The 25153-nt window shown below is 48.2% G+C and overlaps 2 protein-coding genes and 1 long non-coding RNA gene across 4 annotated transcripts; 2 read left to right on the top strand and 1 right to left on the bottom strand.

Annotated features, from left to right (window-relative positions):
* Window positions 1-4450: 4450 nt before the first annotated feature.
* Window positions 4451-7968, bottom strand: LOC101764597 (heat shock 70 kDa protein 8). The gene is made up of 2 exons (XM_004985117.2): window positions 7750-7968; window positions 4451-6389 (listed from the first exon to the last, which is right to left on the bottom strand). Exon 2 carries the CDS (start codon window positions 6386-6388, stop codon window positions 4652-4654), a length of 1737 nt encoding a protein of 578 aa, XP_004985174.1. The 5' UTR covers window position 6389; window positions 7750-7968; the 3' UTR covers window positions 4451-4651.
* Window positions 7969-10105: 2137 nt separating this feature from the next.
* On the top strand, window positions 10106-13474 carry LOC111255735. Of its 2 annotated transcripts, none has more exons than XR_002675623.1 (2): window positions 10106-10532; window positions 13282-13474. It is a non-coding gene; the product is annotated as an uncharacterized LOC111255735 (long non-coding RNA). The 2 variants fall into 2 exon arrangements; XR_002675624.1 differs by having other exon boundaries at window positions 10106-13013.
* A 7613-nt stretch (window positions 13475-21087) lies between these two features.
* Window positions 21088-24276, top strand: LOC101764185. The gene is made up of 7 exons (XM_004985116.3): window positions 21088-21283; window positions 21381-21498; window positions 21913-22001; window positions 22133-22179; window positions 22269-22357; window positions 23097-23230; window positions 23333-24276. The coding sequence occupies exons 1-7, from the start codon at window positions 21191-21193 to the stop codon at window positions 24077-24079; spliced, it is 1317 nt and encodes a 438-aa protein (XP_004985173.1). The 5' UTR covers window positions 21088-21190; the 3' UTR covers window positions 24080-24276.
* The last annotated feature ends 877 nt before the right edge of the window (window positions 24277-25153 follow it).

Genomic DNA, 25153 nt, shown 5'->3' with positions numbered 1-25153 from the left:
TCGTATGCTATGTTGACCGCAGCCATGCCCGTAACAATGTATGTATCAATCATGCCGAGCGAAGGCTTCTTTCGATAATCTACCAACCTCTTCCTGATTGTTTATGCTAAGTTAATGCTGCTCCCTTTGTTGAATGCTACAGATCTTGGCATCTTGCTATCTTACAAGTTAGAACCGAGATCATGCTCTTTTGTCCCAGGGAATTTATGCTTATGCTAAAATTTCGCAAGCATGTTCTCCTATACATGCTGATGCTTTAAGCCTCTTGGTGTTGCCATGTCTGTTGTTTTGAGTTTTGCAGGTGGCATGTCCTTGTATTCTGACAATAATGCTTCCCTAGTATGCTGCATGAAGGAGAATGACAACAATCTGTCGGATTGGGTATTAGAACTGTCAGAAACAGGTGGATGATTCTTTTATTTTAGCTTGGGACATGTTTCTTTTTCTTGCTTGGGTTATTAAAAAGTAAAATGCTCAAGTTCTGGTTTCAATGCGGCCTGAAAGGGAAATATATGCTAATGTGAATCAACATGTGCAGTAGAGAACTGATAAGGGATACATGTGCTAATGTGCATCAACATGTGCAGTGGAGAACAATGAGAGATGACTAAAGTACTTCTTAGGAAGATAGATGCATATCATAAACATTCAAACGGTTCGTAGCCCCAGTGACGGCGAGCGTTCAAACGGTTCGTAGCCCCAGCACCACTAGTTGCCTCTCGCGACGGCCTCGCTCCTGCGCGCCTGAACGGCAGCGCAAAATCACGGCAGGCTGGCGCGTCGCGACGGCGCCGCCCGGTCCCGAGTACCCGACGGCGATTGGAGGTTCGGGGGGCTGGCAATGGCGGAGCCGCGGAGGGAGGCGGGCGCGGCAGGAGGGATTCGGCGATGAAGGGGGTAGGGATCGGGAGGAGGATTGGAGCTCTGCACGGCGACGGCGAGGCAATCGCCGGAGCCGCACGGGAAGGAGAACCCGTTAGCAGTGATGGCAGGGGGACCATTCTGAAAATACGTAGGGTATTTACGTAAATAATTGGATCGCGACTATTGATCGCGATCCGGTTTTGTGCAAATAATTGGATCACGATTATTGATCGCGATCCAATTTAGGGGGTTTTGTGTAAATTATTGGACCACGAGGGGGCTTTCTGAAACAACGTTGTCCGCCGCCGGCGATGGCTGCCTCAGAGGTCCGCCGACCCCGCGCCCATCTCCGTGCTCGGGCCGCCTCTTACCGACGCCCCGCCAGCCAGGATCGGCGGCCATGGAGGTGGAGGCATGGACAATCCGAACAAATCCCCCCTCGCCTCGTTCCCCTCCTCCCGGAGGGTCACAAACCAATGCAAACTCCTGATTAAACCCTAACAGTAGCACGGCCGATCTCACTCCACCACAAAGCCAGCCAAGTGATCAAACCACCCAGCCACCCACCCACTCCTCTCCTTGCCTTGCTTGGCGAGTCCGATCGGATGGCTTCTCCGCCGCCGTCGTGGGTGATCCTGGACACGGCCCCGCGCGTGGCCACCGCCGCCGGCGAGCTTCAGCCCGGCGCCGACATCTCCCTCGCGCTCGCGGCGCCGCCGCGCGTCACCCAGCTCACCGTCGCCCCAACCGTCCTCGCCGCCGACCCGGACCCGCATGCCGACATCGACTCCCCCTGCGTCCTCGCCGCGGACCCGACCGGCCTCTTCCTCGTCCTCGCCCCGCCGTCCGTGTCCGAGCGCCCTCCCACAGAGGCGCGCGCCTACCGCGGCCCCGACGGCGTCGAGCGCACCATCCACGTCGGCCGCGTCCCCAAGCCGGCCTGCTTCGTCCTCGACGTGCCCTCCGGCGCCGCCTCCCGCGTCCCCGACCCCGACTTCCTCAACGCCTCCACCGTCGGCGTCATCGCTGAGCCCGCGGCGGGAGCGGGTACATGGTCGTCGAGTTCCAGAACATCGTTGGCTGCGACGAGGCCACGCTGATCTGCTTCTCGTCCGAGGCCGGGGAGTGGGTCGAGGTGGACGTCGACAACCCCCTGCCCAACTGGATCTGGAGCTTCGACGGCGTTGTCTCCCACGACGGCAAGCTCTGGTGGGTCGACCGCGCCAAGGGCCTCCTCGCCTGCGACCCCTTCGCTGACGAGCCGGAGATGGCCTACGTCCGGCTCCCGAAAGGCGGCGGCCACGGTGGGGGCCATCACGGCTGCAGCTACTGCTCCCAGAGAAAGCGCGCCTCCCTCCGTTTCGTGCAGGTCAGCAATGGCAAGTTCCGATGTGTCGAGATGAGCTGCCCGCGCCAGGGCGAACCCAAGCTCACCATTCACACGCTCGCTGATCCGGAGATAGCTGATCGAGTGGACGCCCGAGCACTGTGTAAGCTTTGCCGAGATCTGGGACAGCTACAAGGCGGCAGGGCTGCCGATGCCGAAGAAGAAGCCCCCCAGGGTCGCCTTCATCCACCCCGAGAACCCCGACATCGTCTACTTCTTCGTAAAGAAGTACCTCTTCGCTGTCAACAGGCGTACCAAGAAGGTGGTGGAGAGCGAAGCTCACGAGGGCCGCGCCTCCTCTTCGTCCGGTGTTCTCGCGTGGGAGCTGCCGCCGGCGCTAACCGCAGGTATATAATTCAGCTTGATTTCTCCCCTATGTGATCTGCTTCACTTTCAGTTTTCAGGTGGGTGGCTACTTGTATAGTTGCATCCGTGACCGTGATATTAATGTGTCTTTGTTACAGCAGATGTGCTCCAATGCTTAATTTCATTCCATTTGCACACATAGTTATATATCTTTCTCCAGTACTAGATGTCTAGATCGATTCTGTCTTGGTCTGTACGGTGCTTGTCTGCTTGCTCAACATAAAGTATATGTCCACTTAGCTAGTTTGGGAATTTTCAAGTTTTGCATTTCATGAATCTGTGCTAAGCGTCACTCGTGTGTATGCACACCTCTGGTCTTATCATATGGCATATTGTATACATGAGACTGTCCATTCAGGAACTGCAGAATTGAGGTAGCTTGTAGCTACTTGCTTCTTGTGTATTTGAGTATGTTAGGCAAGTAATTTTGCTTGACAATTTTGTCATCAGTTCTCCATTTGCTCTTGCTCTGTGGCGTGTGGACTACTACCTGGTGTAATGTTTGGGCTAGTTTTGATTCGGAGTGTAGTACTTTATCAGTATAATATAGTTTTTTGCATCTGCTGTCTGAGCTCTGTTCATGAGTTGAGAGCTTAACTGCCAAGTTCATTTGTCCAAAAGAACTGATCAACTCAATGTCCTCTAAAGTGAAGTTCAAGAGAAAGATATGTTCTACAAGGTTCCTAGCATGAAGACAGATTTGGGTTATTGGGTACATAGCTAGAGCCTGCAGAGATGTTTTCTTGTTTGGCCATATGAATTTTCTAAAATCAATACAATACTGCCATCTTGTTGTACATAGAAAAGGATTTTACTTCCTGTAATATCTTGTTTATTATTTGAGTAGCTTGCACAATGCTTATGCCTGCTTATATGTATGTAAGATTATGTAGATGTTTGCCCACATGTTAATAACTTCAGCATGAGTCGTTTATCATCTCGAAAACAAAGATAGATTATCTCGAACACAAACAAAGATAGATTATGTTATGTCTGGTCCTGTGCAAGTCCTTATATGTGTGTGAGGTAGTGTAAGGCATGCATGAAACACTTTGTTTCGTAATTAGATTCAGAACTTATATGCACATATTTGTGGTCATAACCAGGAGGCTAATTATTTCTATCAAAATAAAATGGGCTCTGTATTTTGAATCTTTTGACAGACATGTGGCATCTGTATCTGATTTTAGGTTTGTCCGGGAGATTTCAGAAGATGAAGGAAGAGACTGGTGGCGGCGAGGCAGCCGCCACCGTCTGATTGCAAGCTGCCAACGTTCTCGCGCGCCGCCCAGGGCTCCAGGCCCAGAAGGCAAGTTAGGATTTTAGGAAGATGCTCTGATGACCGGTGATATAGCTATGGTGTTCGTCTGCCTTTCAACCATGGAGATGTTTTTCATATTCTAGGGCTGTCCTTAGTTTTCTGCGAGACATTTCAGTAGCTCATGCTGACTACTGCTGGATAACTTGGTTGCAATCTCACTCAATGGCTGATGGGCGCAGCTGTGGATTCTGCGTGTGGTGACCGGTGATGCAACGGTACGTTTCATAAGGAGTTCAGACTTTCTAGTTGCTACACCCTCATGTACCGAATTCTGTGAATCTGATCGTGCATGCTTACGGTCGATTACGATGTTTGACTCGGTACACACCCGTGTTTATGTAGGCGCACCGTGCATGTTGCGTATTGTCTTGTTAGATGTTCGGTTCTCCTTTTTTGGCGACTTTAAAGAGTCGTTCATCATACTGGACAAGTTTTTCCAACAATCCAACATAATGCGTATCTTGTCACAAGCCATTCTCACGCAATCCCTGATATGTACATCACTCAAAAAATTCTGGAAACACGTGCAACATTCATTCTACATGTAAAGTGACACATTATTGTACAAAGATTACAGTGAGTTTCGTTCTGCAGACCGCCCAGCAACACAAACAGTCAAGTCCCACAAGGTCCGGGACGGTGAGACACTGAACACTGAGCAACCACAACACACGCACAACGCACTAGCTACTTACAGGGCAACGGTAAGCATCTCATGGCTGCAGCTTCTTTGGGAGAACAGCAAGATCGAGAGTCTTGCCATACATCTTTGCCAGGGCCTGCCCGCACCAGCCATGGCCATCGTCCAGCGTCGGCATCCTCACCTCAATGAAGGGCGGAATGGCTGGCCCTTGAGGCTTGACGACCCCTGCGAACACCCTGAGGACATTGGAGGCGTCGATGTCCATGCACACACTGATCTCAACCGATCCCTTGGGCGCTGGTGGAATGCCAGCGATCTTGAAGTATCCTAACAGATGGTTGTCTTCAGCACGTTCCCCTTCTCCTTCATACACAGCGATGAGTGCCTCAGTCTGGTTGTCGTGCGTTGTTGTAAACAGCATGTCCCTTCTTGCTGGAACTGTTGTGTTCCTGGGAATGATTGCTGCAAAGCCATCGCCGTCCGCACGGATTCCCAGGTTCATAGGGGTCGCCTGAATTGTCAGAAGATCCAAGCTCCCTGAAGGGTCAGTAACTCCTGAAGCGATGGCTCCTTCCAGTGCAGCACCTGAAACAGCAGCCTCTAGAGCATCTACGTTCTTGTAAGACACTTCCTTCTTGCATAAACCCAGGACGAGGCTTCTGATTCTGGGGATCCTGGAACACCCTCCAACCAATATGACATCATTGATATCCTCTGGTACTAACTTCGCATCAACCAAGCACTGGTTGATGATCTTCTCGCACTTCTCAAAAATCGCCCGATTGACTTGTTCGAACTCTGAATGGTCTAGGACTTTTGACACTTGCTGGCCATTCCCTAAATCAACATTGATCTCCACAGACTCCTGGTTAGCCAGTTTGTGAATTGCATCCTGAGTTGCGATTCGCACTAGACCCATCGACTTTATTCTATCCATTGTCTGACCAGCATATAGACTGTCAAAATTGGGAAGAACATGGCGCATTGTATTCTGAAGGATATCCTCTCCACCAACAGTGCATCCTGATAATGCTCTTATTTGAGAGACACCTCCAGCGGTGGCAGCCACAGCTACATCACAGTACCCAGCACCCATATTAAATATCAGGGCAATTTTCTCAATGCCGCTTCCCATGTTGTCATGCATAAGCTGCTGTTGCTGCTGAGCATACAGAAGTGCAACAGCAGTAGGCTCTGGCATCAACCTCAACACATGCAGCCCAGCCATTGCACAGGCCCTCTCAATCCTGGTCTGTTGAAACCGACTGAATGCAACTGGAATGGTAAGCACAGCATTCCTCACCGGATGTTTAAGATGCATCTCTACCAAGGCCTTCAATTCAAGCAGAAAGATGGCAAGAACTTCTTCAGGGGTTGTAGATCGCCACATGTTGTTCACCAGTGCTGCAATAAATGGTCTCACGCCAATACCCAATGTCTGCACAAGAAAAGGGAGGGCCTTGCTAGCTTGAACTACTTCATCTGTGTCCGTTCTTCCAATCAGGCGCTTCATGTTGAATATAGCACTTCCTGATAAGATATCTCTTTCCTCGTGTGCATTTTCCCGAGTTGCTCCTCCAGTAACTCCTGCTGAAAGATTGTCATCTTTGAACATGACATATGACCTCATCCCATGCTGATTGCGGGTGTTTTTTAAGAGCTCAACTTGGTGGCCATTCCAAACAGCAACGCTGCATTTGGAAGTCCCAATGTCAATGCCAATAGCAACATCAGGAAATGACGGCTGTGATTTGTCTTCCCCTGTGGTTTCACTATCCGATGCCACAGTATACACCTGTTCAGCCATCCTACAAAGCAATATTGCACCAGTTATATATTGCCATCAGACTTGTGCTTTAAAAGACAAGAAACATCAAACAAGTACCAGACAGGAATAGGAATAACCATAGTCTTAAATTTAACATTTAAAGTTAATTTCACAACTACAGCTACTCGAGCCTGAATATAAAGGAACTACTAAGTAGAACTTTTGGAATCAAATTTACAGAACTAAAACTACTTTAGGTGTCACCTTTGCAAACCTACAACATTTGACATGGGCCCACATGTCAGTCAAATAAATCATGCAGACTTTTGTTGCTAACATGTGGCTCCATGAAAAGTGTTGTAGGTTTGTCAAACCATGGACACAAGTAGTTGCAGGTCCGCGAAACTGTTCTCAGAAGTTGTAGTTCCTTGATAGTTAGCCACAAATAGCTGTAATTTTGTGAAATTATCACTCTTAACATTTGCTTAGAAGTAAGGGTGAGAGGGGCATTTTCGACATTACTGTACTGAAAACTGTAGCTTCAGTTATGAACACAAAACAAATAGAAATTCCAGTCGAAAAGCTATAGCACTGGTAGGAAAAACATACAAAATTACAAATAACCATGACCAATTGGTAAATGATAACAGACAGCAAAGGAAAGCCTAAACACCTAATCCAGGTTAACACAAGACATAGCATAAAGTATTAGTACCATGGCATCTAGCTGACTGCCATGGCAGTGAGGTTAGCTTTGCTCCAAAACGAAATAAGGCTCTGACCACTAACGTCTAAACTGAGCTATGCATGCAGCTGCATTGAGACAATTGATGGCACGGCTAATAGGATAAAGGTTCCGGAAGTTCAGGCTAAATGTTTAATTCAAGTTAAATCAAGTAGTTCGTTCGACAGTAGTGGTGTCAGTCATTATATTCAGATAAGAATATGGACCAAGAGACCAATCCTGACAAATTGCGCACCATTCCCCAATCAGAGGCCTACAAAGCTGTAAATAAGGCTCACTACGAATACACTGAATTGTCACAAAAAGGAAGCGAGGTTTAGGAGGCCAAGGCGAGCAATTCCATCAATAATGTGCACACAAACTCTGCAATTCTGTGCCTTGTTCAGTTCCCCTTTTCCCAATCCATGTTCAGTGCAAAACCTAGGTGACCCCTAGCGAAAATCACCATCAATGCTACCGCGAGCTTCGCAAGTCCGCATAGAAGCACACCGCAGGCACGTGCATCAGTAACCGGACTGCCGAATGCGGGCGTGCAGCACTAACTAACATGGAATTAACATTTAACTACATTTACACTACACGTATCGCTACAACTAACAAAATCACAGTTCGAAGCAAGGAAGTGTAAGGGAAGGGGACTGAGGAGATCACTTACTTGACCAGGCGACGTGGAATCTCCGGGAGCGGGGCTTTGTGACGATTGTTCGGAGAAGTGAACAACAGTGGCAGTGCGCGGGTGATCCGATGGGTTGGGGAGTGGGGAGAAGGGGGTGGTGGAAGGAGGTAGAAGAAGAGGGAAAGGCGAAGTGCCGGGATGCATCTTCTGGAGACGACGAGAGACCGCAGGCACGCACGCGGGGCGCGCACGCCGACAGGCGGAGCCGCTGAGTCCGAGGTCGGTCGGGTTCTTCCTGGAAGAGTCGGGAAGCAGCGGGGAGAGGAACGCCTGATCGCCGCGTAGCCACCCAGCGGCCTGGGCCCTTCCCGCGCCCGTGGGAATCTGGGCTGGATGAGAAACTGGGCCTGTAGGGAGGGGGCGGCAAGCAGATCGGCGGTCTGCTGCAGCACTGGGCCACTGAATGGGTGATCTGCATCGGTGTAGTGGGCCGAAGCCCAGCTGAAGATGAAATGTGGACCTTACATTCACTAGTGCCACATGAAGTGGTGCAACTCTCTCTCTCTCTCTCTCTCTCTCTCTCTCTCTCTCTCTGTGGGGCACAGCGAAATCAGAACTGACTATGAAGCGGGCTGTGATGATCCATCGAGTACTGTTTCCTTTTTCAGAGCATGCAGCAAAGCGTCACCGTGGAGTTTAAACATGCAAAAGACCCGACAAGTTGATGTTGCCACAGATGACGAATCAGGCCAAATGATTGCCCTCACCTCTCCCCTCCGAGACCTTATCGCAGTACGCCACTTCGGCATCACCACCGCACCAGCGACTTGCTTGTCTTCCCTCTTTTGACAACGGATCATGAATCCAGAATCCCTCCCCAAGTAAAAGAGTTCAAACTCGGACACAAATAAAGTGACCCTGCACCGCACCGAGCGTAGGCACGTGAGACACCAGATTCGGAACCCCTCCGTGGCTCCTACGTTCAACGCCAGCCCGCGCCAATAATTACCACCCCGTCGAAAAATCTGACGAGCCGGCTCGGCATCCAGCGATCCAGACAACGTGCCGCCTCGCCACCGCGCGCACGAACACGAGCCCCATTTTCCGCGCGGGTTGCCGTGCCGGCTGCCCAGCGGACACGGGGAGGCAGCGGCGGTCAGTTCAGCCACTGCTCGCACCAAGTCCCCGGCACGCCACCCTCCGGCCTTTTCGCCCCCTCGGTCACGTCCGTCGAGTCGAATCCACCGAGCGCAGCTGCCACCCGTGCGCTGAAAACCCGCAAGGCCCCAACCAAGATGAGGGGGACGTGGAAACAGGAGCGAGTGGTAAGATTAGTGGCATGATTGGGTTGGTTGGACTCTTGCACGCAGTAGCCGTAATCATGCTGCCGGGGCTAGTGGGAGATCGTCGCGTCCGATGAGAAGTGAGAACCCAAGAAAAAGAACCTGACACAACAGGGAAACAATCTACACTAATCTCTCTCTATCTGTCTGCGTGAGAGCGTCAGTGGATTGTTTGAATTCAGCGGCCAAATCCATGCAGGCATGCAAAAGTTGCGTGCAACACAGGTGTGGAACAGGGCGATCAGTTGTCGCGCCGGTCGTCGCCGTCGCTCACCGCTCGTCCCCCCGTGGACTTTTACGAGCGCAGTTCTAGCTGGTGGTACCATCCAGCAGACAGCACTTGTCCGTCCGTCCAAGCAGTTTGTTTGTTTCAAATTTGAAACCCCGACTGATGACTCCCAGATACTGAGATACTGCTTGGGAGCTGGAGCTCGGCCGCTTTGTTCATTTCAACAGTTCATCATAAGCCACTGCCGGCGGTCGACGACCAATGGACGGCCCTGCATGCAGTTGGGGGGGGTGGGGGAGAAGGGACAACGAACAAGACAAGGCCACACGCACTGCACACTCGAGCATGTCTGGCGTGTCACGGCTTGGGAGAGTTTGTAGGTTCCCACGCGTGGGACCCCCGGCCCGACGGTGTCATCGGATTGAAAAGAGGATCGGAGGGAGGGAGAAGACATGATGAGCGAGCGAAGGCATAATTGTCAATGATGCCCGAATCCATGTTGGAGCACGTCCACGCAGGGATTCAAACGCGGTTGACACGGCACGATCCACAGCAATATAATACTCGCGCTTTTGGATTTGTCTATCACTACTAATAATGTAATCAATTGAGGACAGTGGTTAAGCTATAGCTGCATTGGCACACTGACACCGCAGCGCAGGCTAGCTTTCCATGATGAGAAATTGAGCGAAATCCTTATTTGACGAACGTGCGTCGCGCTGGCCGCTAGTAACAAACGGACACGTGCCCTAGGAACAGGCACCCCTACATCCACAGGAGCGAATATTCAAGCCCACAAGCAAACTCTGGTCCACACGTTTCATTTCTCCTGTAAGGCCTCCATCCGCATCTTTTCTCCTTCCCCTCTCTCTCAGATCCAACATGGAGGTCGACCGGGAGAAGCACGGCGGCTCGCCAGTCACAGCCAGAGAAGAAGCGTTAGGGTTTGGGATTGGGTGCGGCGTGGGAATTGGAGAAGGGATGGCCGCCGCTGGCAGTCGGCACCATGGGCGGCTCCAAGCAAAACCCTAGCTTCATGCATCCCAGCCCCACACCTCTTCTCCTCGCGTTATCACTCTTCTCCTCATGTTGTCATCACACAACATGGCACCCCCACCTACTCTGCTGTAGGAGAAGATGATGTTGGCAATCTCCATGGAAGGCATTGAGGTGCTCACATGGATGGATCTTTCCATCATCGATCTGGATTCCATCACCGTCCTGGCCGGCGAGGACTTCGACGTCCTCAGGTAAATACAAGCGCTTGCCTCACGGTCTATTCCAATTTGCCACAAAAATTTGCTCATCGTTCAATATTTAGTATGTGGTGGTCTTAGTTGTGCTAATTTTTTTCTTCACCGTGCGAGCATTTGTGGTAGGAATTTTTAGATTTCGTGCATTATCAATCTACGCCAGTTTTTCCCCATCGTGATTGGTATGCTTCTGCTACTATTCAAAATTGGTACTCATGCATCATGTTGTGGTTGCAAAAATAATCTGATCAGCATGGTGTTGATTTGTTCAATTATCAGTGCTTTTAGATTTCGGTTTTGCGGTGTCAATCTGTTTGTATATACTTAGATTTGGCTAATGCTAATAGAATATGATATCAAATCTATCTATCCTGTGCTGGTTTGATGTGAGCATCTACAAACATTTTGTGTTGACTTACTTTATGTGTGCCTATGTGTTAATGGAGCCTATGAGTTCCTATTTTTTTCTAGTGAGGAAGTCTGGAACTTGTAGGTGTTAAGTTTTTTATCCAATGGGTTTAAAACTCTAAATATTTGAATTTCTATGCTCAAAGTTCTGAATTTCTGAATGTTGAGATGTAGTTTCGAGCCTAATTTATTTTTGTGCATCACTGACACCTCTAAATGTTTAGATAAAGTTGATTGGTGCATAAATATTGGATAAAATCTTGGTTGAGTGTTATTTTCTCCATTGAAGTTATGCAACACATACTAAAAGCGCAATTGCAGTGATTTTAATCATCTCTAGTTCATAGAAAAAGGACTTTTGCTAAATGGAAACTACTTGCTAGTTACACTTCTTGTTTTATAGGTACTAAAAACATTGAAAATAATACCGGAGGAATATTTTGTATGCAATTTAAAAGTTTTTAGTGTCTTAGTAATAAGGTTTTGGCATACAACCTAAGAGTTTTCGATATATATATCTTAAAAGTTTTTGTATTCGCAACACAATGTTTCCTATCTATCACTTGAAAGTTAGAGAATTACAAAGTTTTCATAAAGTATTAGATCTAATAGTACAAAGTATTAATTATGTGAGTACAAAGCATTAGATTTGTTGGTACAAAGTTTAAAATGTGCTAGTACAAAGTCCATAAATTTGGAGTTCAAAGTTTAAAATTACTAAATTTGGGATATGAAGTGCAAAGTTTATAATACGCCAGTATAAAGTTCCCATATTCAGAGTGCAAAGTTTTGGATCTAGGAGTAAAATGCTTGAATGTGCAAATAACGGGATGTAGAAAGAATTGTGAATTTTGACCTTTGAAATTTGAATATGTAGTTTTATAAAAGTTGATTGAAAGACGGGATGTAGAAAGAATCATGTATGTGATTTGAAAGTTTTTAAAATTTGAGTATGAAGTTCTAAATATGTAAATTGAAAGCTATGGAGGTAGAAAGTTGAGTGTATGCAGTTTCTAAGTTTCTGATATCTAATTACGAAGTTTTGAATATTTGAATTGAAAGTTAGAAGATATAAAGTTTTGAATATGTGAGATAAAATATTTTCTAATCTAATTATAAGTTTTGTATATGGAACTTACAAGTTTGAAAGTAGAGGATATATAAAACCTTTATTATTTGTGAATTGGAAGTTTTTGGAAACATAATACAAAGTTTAGGATATGATTTTCCAAAGGTTTATAAATATAGGTATAAAACTATGTTGGTTTAAATGTGTAAATAGTGAAGATGAGCTATAAATATTGCCCACAAATGGAGTAACTTTGTTCATGCCGCTGACAGTGTGGATATATGTATATTTCCAGTCAGCTTTATGACTAGTCAGGTCACATACCATGAACATATCTCTGTGCTTGCGATAGATTGCTTGTAAGCAAGGAAAAAAGATTTTTGCAAGATGGTATTGATAAGTAGAAAAGCAGGTTTCCTACCTATATTCTCACCTTATGTTTTATTAATTGATTCTTACTATCTGTTGACTCATCATTTAATGAGAAGTATGATACTCTTGTAGATAAAAAAATTAAATATTTATGTAAGTTATTATTTTTTTAATCCCCCCTTTAGGATCTAAGAGCATGAAGTATTGAATCTGAGAGTACAAAGTATTAGATATGAGATGACAAGTTGGAAATGTGCCATTACAAAGTTCCAGATTTTTGGAGTGCAAAGTTTCAAATTACAAAATTTAGGATATGAGAGTACACAGTTTATGACATGCTAGTATAAAGTTCCTAAATCCATGGCACAAAGTTTGGGATTTGTTTTAGTAGAAGTTTATGACATACCTATACAGAGTTTTGTAGCTGAGAATACAAATTTTCGAATATGCCAGTATAAAGCTATTGATTTTTCAGTGCTATAATGCATTTTTTGATGCACCTGATATATATTTATTTTGATTTCGCATTCTTTTTCCCTGATTACGCAGAGTTTTAGTAGCAGTCTGAAGCTGTTAGTTAACCTACATAATGGATATCAGAGATGTTTGATATACAAAGTTATATATAGGTAGGGTCAAAGTTTTTACACACCAATTGGAAAGTTTTGTTAATTCTTATTGAAAGTTTTAACTACACTCACATAATTTTCTAGTTTTAAAAGATCAAATTGGAAGTTCTTGATCTGCAAATTAAAATTTTAGATGTATATAGTGTTGAAAGTAAGAATAAAGGTAGATAAAAGTTCAGATATGAAGTTCTTGATATACAAATTCTTTTGAAATCCATTTATTTTTACCATTGGGTCACACTTCTTTCTTCTTCTTCTTCTTTTGTAGAATATCACTGAGGAATGGACTTTCTCTATGTGTCTGCTGAAAACATGCTCGTCTTTCATACAGAAAATGGACTCATACAGAAAATAGACAAACAGCTTGTCTTTATGCTTAACATGGCGATAATCTTATTTTTCTTTTTATTTTCTTACTATTTATTTTATGATATTCAATTTTAATATAAAAAAGTTTCGCATGGTTTCTTTTGGTAGCATGCGGCAGTTATTCATGTTCGAATAGCTTTTTTTTTCTAAACATAAATGGTAAATGATTAAACTATAAACTCATAAAAATATCATTTAAAATAGCAGCTTCTACATTCATATGTATGTCAAACAATCTCCCCGTCCATTTATTCACCCACACACTCGCGGTTCCGAAAGAGAAATCACTAGTATAATAGAAGGCAGAGCAGGAGAACTGAGAGAATAGTTAGAAGCTTGAGGCACAGACTGGATCATAAACTTAACCGGGGGAAAGAGACAGACAGCTGGTTACAGAAGCGACTAGTAGTCGCGAACGTATGCACATAGAATAATATTCGCTGCAGCTGCTGCGTATGTACGCGCGTTGCTGGCTACTAGCGACGATTGTTCGTCGCAACCATGCAGCAGCGAATGATCGCCCGATAATGGCCCCGGGAGAGCAGTTGTAGGTGAGGTAGGGGGGTGCAGACATGTGGACCCGGCGCCCGACATTCCGCGTGATCCGCGGTGGTCCGCCCCGTAAATTATTGTGCCCCCGGTGGCCTTTTCTGGAAACGAACAGAGCCACTGTCTGCAGGAACCTAATTTTACAGTAATCTCGCTGGATGCAATGCAAAGGTTTCAAGTTCAACCCGTGGGGACCTTTTGGTGGTGTGAATCTGAATACCTGGTCGCTCCCCTTGGTTGGTAGCACTGCAGCTCTAGGATCTAGCAGTCTAGCACACCCACCCCCTACCGTGTATATGACCCGTCGCATCAAGCCCTTGTACAGTGCCTGTACTCACAGACTTGGAACATTCCTAGCTAGCGAGGACTGCGTCTCTGCAACGTCTGTATGCGCCATGAGCTGAGCAGTCTTGTTCGGATTTTGCGCAATTTGAGCCTAATTGGTTCGATGCATGATAAAGTTTTGGGAATTCAATGTTTTGGTCACTACTTGATTCGCTACGTCCACATCTCACACATATTTTTAACAAAGTATTGGCAATATTGTTGTCCAACTTTTGGCTCGCCAAAAATTTGGCATGCCAAAATTTTGGCAACAGGCTCTTTATCTACAGGAATTCCGTTTCTACCCTTCACGCAAGAGGAATTACAATTTTTCTTTGTTCTTTTTACTAGTATGTTTTAAGGAGGGATGAGCACGTAGTGGCGGCTAATTGTACGTACTAGTTGATCATCTATACTGCTGCAAATTCACTTTCATCAGTTAATCCGATCCTATACTGCGCACTACTACGTGTGTAGGTCAATGACTGCCTGCTGGTGAGTGAGTGGTGGCCGGGAATGGTGATTGTTTATTTGACAACTTTGATCGCTGGGTAGCTAGCTGCCTTTGCCTGACACCGCATGCATGCATGCATGCCGCTAAGCCCTCACTGATCGCGCCCAGCTAGTAGGGCGTCGTCGTAGCTATGCAGCGCTCAGACAGAGCGCCATTTGGACTGACCGAAACCTGCCGCTTATTCTTGCATCATCTTATTGCCGACAAGGACTCGAGTACGCCTCGTTCAGCGTCGAGCTTCTCGGGGAAAACAAACGGTAAGCTGGGAAATCAGAGTCAATGCGTTTGCCCTGTTTGGCTTTGCCACCCATGTGAGGGATTGTACGTACCACGCAAAATGGCAAACTTCAAATGGGAAATGCATGCTGCGTCGTACGAAGCCTGAAGGACGGCTCGATCAGCTGATCAAGAGCAGGCGGCTGAGCCGGATTGACTGATTGCTGGCATGGTATCATCGATCCCCATGACGGCCCGATGGAAGCAACACAGCCTTGCCCCTTGGAGTTCATACTGGTAGCTAGTCTGCTACTCTCTGCTGCAACACGCGTCGTCGTCTTCTCTAGAAAAAATGCGCTAGTACAACAAGCACCATCATTCATATGTGCAGAGTTTTCTGTTCCATGCGTGTACAAGCACCACCATCATAATCCCATGAATCTGAATAAAATTCAGCTTTCATATTCCCAATCATACGCTACCGGAAAATATCGAAACTTTTTTTAAAATTTCATAAGATTTACAAAATAAAGTCGGATCGAGCATCGATGAGAGCAGGCAGCCATGAAATCGTGCGGAGAGAGAGCAAATAAAGCCGAACCGAACCCACCAAATCCATCAATCAATCGACCCATCCACTCCATCGACCGATCGAGCAATCACGGGGCTCCACCAGGGGTCCTGCGCGCAGGCAGGCAGGCTCATCAGGTGCAGCTAGGCAGCAGCGGCCAACCGCTGTGGCGACATGATGCGTCGACGCTGACGCGAACCCGCCGGATCTTGCGAGCCTTCCCCAAACGATGGAGGCAAGCGCGGATCGGAGAGCCAAAACCAACCCCAATGGGCGACGCACGCGCCTCACCTCAGCGCCAGCGCGCGCCCGCCCGGCCGCCCATCCATCCCCACTCTCAAGTCCCCGTCCCCCCGTCGTCTCTTCGTCCTCGGCTCGGCCCCCGGGATTCTGCCAAGCGCAACCCGACGCGGCGCTCGCCGCCAACTAAACCAACCCGACCCCCGCGCGCGTCCCCTCCATGGGTCAACCAAAACCGACCAGGTACCGCGTGCTTGCATCCATGCATGCGATGCAACGCACGCTCGCCGGTGAATTTCTCCTTTGTTTCCCGGCGTCGGGGACTGTAAAAGTCGGGCTCGCCCCGTCGTCGGCCCCACGGCGGCGGTGGCGGCTCACGTCTGCCGACGGGGCCCGGCCGGCGTGGCTGCTTGGCTTGGGGTTGCATGCATGCGCGCATGGCATGCCCATGCCATGCACGGGGACCTTTGGAGGAGACTCGGCTCGGGAGGAAAGCTGGAAAAAGGGCGGTTAGGTAAGCTGCCAGCACTGCCGCGCTCGGCCAGTTTTTTGCGGATAAAGGCCGGGACGAGGTACCGCTTTTGCTCATCTCAGGCCTCATCGCCGGCAGTACTGTTTGCCGGCTTGCCGGCGGGGGCGCAGCATGCGTACATCAGCGAGGACAAAAGACCATGGACGGGGGTCTCCATTTCGAAATCCTTGTCCGGGCTGGACCAGGCCTGCGTGCCCAGTTAGATCCAGTGCTGGCTCACGGGCTCCAATCTCAAGCCCAGCCCTATCCAGGTCTAATCAGGCATAGAGGCGCCACCACCATTGTTGGGTGCGGTCTGCTGGACGCCTGCGTGCAAATCTTGTACTACCCCCCTCTATTGGTCGCGCACTACTCCAGCCATGTCATCACTCTGTCGCGCCGTGGACACGTACGCGATCGTGCAGCCTTGTAAAACGCACCAAGCAATGGCTCAGTCCATCGTACTGAGGCACACAACGGGGCTTCAAGCTTTTAAGCTTTGGTGGCAGCAAAGTATAGCGACAATCATTGCAGCACCGGATCACAATCAACCAGCAATCATTTGCGCGACGCTAGTTTGGTTATAGTTTGAAGTTCAAACATGCCTATCGTATACAGTTACGTTGTACGAGTACTTTTGTTAGGCGTGATGTTAACGGTACACAAATGCCTAGCTACACTTGCACTTCTTAACTCAGAAATGTGTTTCGGATTTGATTGGAGGTGTAGCTAGCTAGCGTATCTGATTGCTGCTAGCTTGCACGAGCTGTCATGATGGCTGATGGCTCCGCATCTCCCTGTGCACCAGCATCTTACTATTACTAATTGGAGACTCTTTTTGAAGCCTTCAGGTGAAGCCACCTAGGATTTCTAGGTAGACACTCTAGAAAGAGAGAAATCCTAAAAATTCTCACAAAAAAGCAAAACATCCGACCATCGATCGATAGATTTAAATCATTATAGCCATTGGATCTATTATGTCTTTTAAAAAATTTCCCACCTATGCCATTATGAAAATAGCCTAAAGTAACCCCCTAAATCTATATATAAATTACCCACCTCTGCCATTATATAAAATTAATTAAAGTAACCCCCTAATCTTCATCAAAATTACCCACTTATGCCATTATAAACAATATTTAAAATAACCTCCTAATTTGCAACTGAATTGCCTACCACTATTACTTAAAAGTTTTAAGTAACCCTTAAATTTGCATCTATATTACCCACACATGCTATTATTAAAAGTAACATGAGGTAACCCTACATTTTTTTCCATTGGAGACTCCACATTAGTTCCCACGAGATAAGCTAGAAAAAAGAGAGAAATTCTCATAAAAATTAAAAACATCAAACACCAATCATGTAAACTCTAATAATCATAGCCATTGATCTATTATATTTTTTAAAAGGTTACCTGCCACTATCATTGTGAAAATATTAAAAAATGAGCTCTAAACCATATCTAAATTACCGAGCTCAGTTATTATAAAAAATAATATAAAGTAACCTCATAATCTTCGTCCAATTTACTAATACACATCATTATAAAGCATAACTTAAAATGTCATTCTAAAATTTTATCTATGTTACCCACGTATGTCGATATTAAAAATAACCTAAAGTAAACACCTAAATCTTAATCTAATTATCTTCATGTGCATCATACAGAAATATCAAAAAGCAAATTAATATATGATTCTAAATTACCTATTTATGTCATTGTTAATATAAAAATACTAAGTTAAAGTATATACACATGATGAGTGCCACCATTTAGACCATTTATACATGTATGTGAGGAATCGATGAAAAATATTGATTTGTATGCTAAACATAATGTACGAAGGATTGGAGGTGTGATACAAAATGGAAAAAGTATGAATATGGATGAAAAAGTACAGAGTAAATATTGATTAAAAAGCAATCACAACTGGACAAAGATAGGTACATATCTATATAATTATTATGTTGAAGTATTGGAAAAATAAGAGAGTAGTAGGTAAACAATTTTAATTAGCTAAGAGTTTAATTTTTAAATAATTTTTCTATACAATAGCTTCTAAAAATATTAGCCCGTGCAGGAGCACGGGTTGATGGACTAGTACACACAACGGAGATTCTCAAACTCGTGCCGAAACAGTACCAGATGTACCATGGTGTGGGATGAGCTAGCTGCCACGACATTGACCCACAGGCCGCGGCTACGTCGGACGGAGGAGCCCAGGGCGAAAAGGCACAGCGGCGGTTGGTTGTGCGATGTGTCATCGTGCGTGGCAACGAAAGCCACCAAAGATGCCAAAGCATCCGGACACTAATCGCCGAGATCGATCACAAGAGTGATTGGCGCCCAACACAGACTTCTCCCATCGCCGTCGAAGGCTCTCGCTGTCGTCCCCGGCCCGGCCCCTCGAGATCACAAGCCGAGAGAGCCAGGCGTGTAAGCTACGACCTATAGCTACGGTTGCTGCTAATTCCGGACAAAGGGGGACGCTAATGGACACCTCTGATCACAGGTTGCCTGTTACTCGCTTGGTGGTTAGCCACGGCCGGGGAAACCCCACGTGCGAACAGCAGCGCGGCGCGCACGTCTCGCGCGAGAGAGCTCCATGTCAGGCGCCGCGCCGGGTGAGCCGGCCGCCATGCATGCGCGGCTGCGGCTGTCCGCTTGCTGCGCGGCGAGCGCGACGCCCGAACCGACGGCTTGATGCTATATGATGCATGCATGCGAGCCTCGCTGCTTCTCTGATCCTGCTTATTTGCCGGTGACGTTTTGTTCCAGAGAGAAAAACACTGGTCGAAGCATTGTGATGAAATGAGAACTACTGTAGAGGCCTGATCGTGCACGTCAGCTCCACTGGCATGATGTTTGTTTGTTTCGAAAGCGAAACTTTAGTAGTGACGACGGCCGCCTCGCTGATAAAACTTGGCAGGTTTTAATGAACCAGTAGAAACAGCAAGGCCATGAAGCTCACCGGAGACCGGGAGAGGGGAAGAGTGAGAAAATTTTAGTTTCTCTCTTATGAACGGTCCATGTAGCTATGGGTGGCTTATCCTTCCTATCGTCACCCCTAACAATGGTGAACCATGCCATATGAGTGCATAAAGATCACTCTTTCTCCACATTGTGGCCGCCTAAGGTTTCACGCCTAAAACCCCTTTCTTCTTGCTATTTAAGCATTTTTATTCCAGCATGGTGATACTTCTTAGTGCTAAAACATTGTCAAAAGAAATTTCTTCCTACTTTGTCCATTCTTGCTATAACATTCTCCTCAAGTAACTAGATTGACGTGCGATAACTAGTGTATCTGCAAGGTTTGAATTGAATAAGGTAGTTCTACCAGCAATGGACACTATGACCTTCCCACAGATCCAATCATTTGGCATTCTTTTTTTTTTCTAGAAGCTACCAATCAATAGCACATATCCTACTAGGACTTAGTGGTACACCCTAATTAAGTATCTTCTAAGGAAATAACTTAGCAGTCAAAAATATCAGCATAATCTACATAATATCACGTCAGTATTGATGGTCACAACCTATTTGTTTTGAGAAATTGATCTTTAACAAGACATCATTTCAAAAAGATTTAGGAGTGGTAGTGTCATGTTTCTTGCCTTCTGAACATCATGTGTTATTGGTCCAATTGGCAAACACTGAGTGGATAGCCTGAAAATTGAGATGGATTCATCTTGCCTCATCTCATCCCATAAATACATGAAGAAACCATAGTACACGATCACGTGTCGATGCTTGCTCGCTCCAACATCATACACTACGTACGCATAGCCCCATCTCCTGCTGCCATGAACTACCACCATCGTATACATGTAGGTAGCCCCAACTCTGACATTCAAGCATTGACTATCTATGTGATACGTAAGCTGCATGGTCTCCATCTTGGTCGAGTAACTAAACCAGGGTTGCTTGAACCTAGCAGGTGGATGTCATCGTGCATTCATGCTTTGTTTCGCGCCTTGTGTGAGCCGTATTGATTTCGAGTGATGTGTGGTTGCCTGGGTAGCAGTTAGACAGCATGATTTTAATGGACTGCATGCCCACGTGGACATCAGGTTGCAACGCGTCAACTTGGCTCGGTAGCGATAGTGAAGCTCAACCCCGACGTCCGCATCAAACTTGGCCCCTAAGCAAATCTCACATAAAAAAAAAAAGAAGGTAGGTGATTTTTCAGTAAGAAAAAATAGATACCAAAATTCAAGCTAGAGGGGATTCGAACCTGGGTGGTTAAAATGCACGATCACATCTAAGTTAGTTAGGCTCACCTCCACAAACAAATCTCACATAGATTGTACCAAATTGGCACCAAACAACCAAACATAAAAGAAAATACCCTATCCGATGATTACATGACATACAATCAGGTACTAAATATTTTTTTTGAAGTGAACGGGTACTAAATTTTGGTGTTTAAGTGCTAAAAGAAGTATTGAATTATTTTACTTATATCTACCTGAAGTAGAATACTCTCAAATTTTTTCATAGTGATTTTTTAGTTTGAATTGGCCTACACACGGGTTACTTGCTTGGAATCAGCATGCGGACAGCGGGTGCAAGAAAGGAAAACCACGAAAAGTGGACGTCCAAACGGTGGAGCCGTGGAGGCCTTGCGCAGGCAAACGTCCGTTGCCGTTTTGCCGTTTGCTCGTTCCCGTTGCCGTCAGCGCGCGGTCTCGGCTGCGAGCCCCTGTGAGTTGAACGGCACCCCGCCCGGCTTATAATACTCTCTCGATCTCTCCTCGTCTCACTCGGTCACTCCCCTTTCCTTTTACTTCTCTCGCCACCCCACCTCACAGTTCACACTTCACACCACCCCCTCTTCTACCCCCACCTCCCCTTCTTCCTCTTCGTGAAAGCTTCTGCCATGGCCATCGACAAGGTGGACGCCAAGGAGAGGGAGAAGATCGAGGCCGTCCGCAAGCTGCTGCGCAAGCAAGCGCCGCTCTCCGCAAAGCAGGTGATGCCCGAGAACCAAGCTTTGCTTTCCATACATACACCTCTGTCGTCTCTGGTCGTTTCTTTAACCTTGTTTGTTCGGCTATGGCGGCGAGCAGGCACAGTACTGCAACGACGCGTGCGTGGAGCGGTTCCTGCGGTCGCGGGGGGAGAGCGTGAAGAAGGCCGCGAAGCACCTGAGGACCGTCCTCTCATGGAGGGAGACCGTTGGAGCTGGTACGCCCGGGCTCAGCTCCCATTCATTCCTCTCGCTCCCATTCGCCGAGAGAGCTCCCGTCTCGGGCCCTCTTCGTTCTCCTTTTCTTTTGGAAATCTGCGGTGGTTGCCTGGTTGGGACGGACATGAAAGCTATCCATTAATGCTTCTCTGCGCTGCGATGCTCTGCTCGAGCCGCCGTGGCCTGGCCTGTTCTCGCAGCCGATACCTACGGCACAGTGTATTTCTAGTCAAGCTACTGTGCCGCCGCGCGGAATTTATTGCTCTGCCTCTGCCGATTTGGTTCATTCCTAGAAGTATTTTCAAAGTACAGGCCGCAACAGTGCGATCCTTTGGTGCTATTATGTCCGAATGATTGTTTGCTCGTGGAGTTCGCTAACGGGGCCGGCCTGGCCTCTCTCTGTGATGGCGCAGATCACATCATGGCCGACGAGTTCTCCGCCGAGCTCGCCGACGGCGTGGCCTTCGTCGCCGGCCACGACGACGACGGCCGCCCAGTTGTGGTACGCATCTCGCCAGATCTTGCTAAGTTCCAAATGTCTGCGGTTATACTTCAGACAAACTTTTTCTCTAAAAAACAATACAAGTTCAGAGACACTGATGAGTTCTGACTGGAATTTGTTTCTGTTGGCAGGTGTTTCGAATCAAGCAGGACTACCCCAAGTTCCACTCCCAGAAATCGTAAGAACCACCAGCACTCATCAAACAGTGACCCATTTCTTCTCTCTGTCTCCCTGCTAGCTTCTCTTCTCACACTTCCTTATTGCCAGGTTCGTGCGCCTGCTGGTGTTCACGCTGGAGGTGGCCGTCGCGTGCATGTCCCGGTTCGTGGACCAGTTCGTCCTCCTCTTCGACGCAAGTAAGCCACCCGCCGATCCCTGTCATCCTCAGAACCGATACAAAATACCCGATGCGCTACGCTCCATTCCGTTCTTGGTGGTATTTGTCCGCTACTCCTCCAGAGAAACGAAAGGAAAATTCCAGTCAGAGAAGCTGTGCTCGTATTCGTCGGCATCGGCTTGCAAGAGCCCGGCCGGCGCATTCTCGGCCAGTGCGCAGCCGGTGGTCTGGTGCTCTGGTTAGCGGACTGGCGGTACCGCCTCCGCCGGTCAGACGCGCACATGCGGCCGGCTGGCTCGGTGAAGCCTCTGCTCTGAGCTCTCAGAGGGTCAGACCCCTCATCTCTGTGCTCTGCGCCTGAGCTCGATGTCCCCCGCGGTCTCGGGTCCGGTCGGGTCGGTCGCGTTGCCATGCCGCTGCCGCTGCGTAACGTGGTCCCGGGGCCTTGACCGAACGAACGCTTTGCTTTGGGTTGGGTAGGCTGCTTGTGCTTGCACAGTGGCAGGCACGGCCGCCGCTTTTAGGGAGGCCGGGCCGTGCTCGTCGGCAGCAGCTTGCTTCCCGCCGGTGCGGTTTGAATGAAACGGGCAGTGGGTGTAGGAAAAATGATTGAGCTCGCTGTAGGAAAGTGCGGGCCGTGGCATCCGCAGGGATTCAAGGGGTGGGGAAAAACGGAAAAGGATGTGGAGTACTCGTGGAGTGGGTGGGGTTGACCGGCTGTGACTGACGAGACGATGCGAATCTCCTTTGCGGTGCAGGCTTTTTCCGCTCGGCGTCGGCGTTCCTCAACCTGCTCATGGGCACGCTCAAGATCGTCGCCGACTACTACCCCGGCCGTCTCCACCGCGCCTTCGTCATCGACCCGCCGTCGCTCTTCTCCGTCCTCTGGAAGGTACACGCTGCCGTTGCCTTGCCGTGCTCTCTCAGCGATCAGCATTGCCGTCAGAAGCCAAGAACGTAACAGTGGCATGCATGTTCATTCTGCTGCGTGCAGGGAGTGCGGCCGTTCGTGGAGCTGGCGCCGGCGACAGCGGCGGTGTGCTCGCTGGACTTCGAGGACTCGCTGGAGGACGCCTCGTTCACGGCGTACCCGCGGACGGCGTCGCTGCGGTTCGAGCCGGCGTCGGCGGCCGCGGTCGTGGGGAAGGCCGGCGTGGGCTCGGCCTCGTCGAGGTTCTCCGTCACCCCCACCGACAACCCCATCAAGCCGTGGTACCTCTCCACCATCCCGGCGTCCGTGGGATCGCGCTCCGTGGTGCCCACCAGCAGCCCGTCGCTCGTCGGCGCGTCCCCGCTCTCCGCGCGCTCGTTCTCCTTCGCCTCGCCCGCCGCGCTGCGCTCCACGGCCGCCACGCCGCCGCCGTTCCCCCGCGGCGGCGCGCCACTGACGCCGTCCTCCGCCGCCAAGGGCCAGAAGACCGCGCCGCCGCAGCCGCAGCAGTTCCCGCGCACGCCGCGGCCGTCGTTCCTCCAGTCGCCGTCGATGCTGTTCGCGTTCCGCAAGGACGGGCAGGCCAGCCGCGTGGAGCGCGAGCGCGAGTCCTTCCTCCCGTTCCTGCGCTTCTACCGCCGGCCCTACGACGAGATATCCTACCGCGCCAAGATGCGCCCGCCGCTCGGCGGCCTCATCTCCATCGTCGGCGAGAAGTTCAAGCAGAAGCCGGTGCAGCAGCCGCTACGCCGGCACGTCGGGCTCCACCAGCAGCACCACCACTATTACCAACAGCACCAGAGGATCTGATCGATCTTGGAGCTGCATGGCGATGGCGACCAGAGAATTTTCTCCATACAGCATAAATCCGATGCTATATTATGCTAAGTTAATCTTTTGCCAACCTTTTTTTTTTCGTAGTACTTAGCGCCTATGATATTCTTGAACCCATGTATAATAACATCCCAAAAAATGTGAGTAAAATCAACCCCTTTCTGCTCCGGACTCTTGCTGATCTCACTGTGATTGACTGCTGTTCATCTCTCTCGGTTTCATCAATTCACCATGTGCTTGGCTCGAACCGAAATTTTAAAGTACAAAAAAACTTTTGACAGTAAAGTAGTATCATACGACGACAGCAAGGGCTTTGGACTCGTTTCAAAGTTCAAACACACGACAATGTCCACACGACAGCACGAGTCCACGGCGTCACGCACAGTTCAAGGCAGAAACCAACCGGCAAGGCTCCATGGCTCCATGCGTGATGATGCAGGATCAAGTTAGGACGGGCCTCTGAGGTCACGTACCGTTGAGAAATTTCAAACGCCGGAGAGCGAGGAAGAAGAAAGTGACGTGGAGATCGAGTCACGACGGTTTTTTCCTTTTCGAGCTTTTGCCGTAACCCTGTCGGCCACTCCGTAAAACACCCAAAGCATCCATTAAGCAGAAGCAGGTAGTATTACGTGGAGCCTACACGCAATAGGGCTTCAAACACCTTTGGATATTCAACCTGTTTTTCTGTGTAAGTTGGTTTTGCTTTGAGGTCATCAGGGTTGACACTTTGTGCTTTCCTACGAGAGCTTACAAAAAACAAAGCTGGGTCATGATGCAGATGATCACAAAACACATCATTTTCTCTCTTTGCATCGATCCAAACTGGCCATGTTTAGTTCCCTCAAAACTCCCAACTTTAACACTATGCAAAAAGAAGATTCCCTATCATATCAAACTTGCGGTACATGCATGGAGTACTAGATGTAGATGAAATTAAAAACTAATTGCACAGTTTTGTTGTACTTTGCGAGACGAATCTTTTGAGCCTAATTAGTCAATATTTGGATAATAATTCACAAATACAAACGAAATGCTACAGTGTGCTACAGT

This window comes from Setaria italica, chromosome IX (assembly GCF_000263155.2).
Source record: "Setaria italica strain Yugu1 chromosome IX, Setaria_italica_v2.0, whole genome shotgun sequence".
Classification (NCBI taxonomy): Eukaryota; Viridiplantae; Streptophyta; class Magnoliopsida; order Poales; family Poaceae; genus Setaria; species Setaria italica.
This window is presented reverse-complemented; position numbering and strand designations above follow the sequence as displayed.

Coding starts and splice junctions, on each gene's coding strand:
- LOC101764597 (XM_004985117.2), bottom strand. CDS start 6,388: ATGGCTGAACAGGTGTATACTGTGGCATCGGATAGTGAAACCACAGGG.
- LOC101764185 (XM_004985116.3), top strand. CDS start 21,191: ATGGCCATCGACAAGGTGGACGCCAAGGAGAGGGAGAAGATCGAGGCC. Junction 22,358..23,096: donor CGTCCTCCTCTTCGACGCAA/GTAAGCCACCCG, acceptor TTTGCGGTGCAG/GCTTTTTCCGCTCGGCGTCG. Junction 23,231..23,332: donor TCTTCTCCGTCCTCTGGAAG/GTACACGCTGCC, acceptor TGCTGCGTGCAG/GGAGTGCGGCCGTTCGTGGA.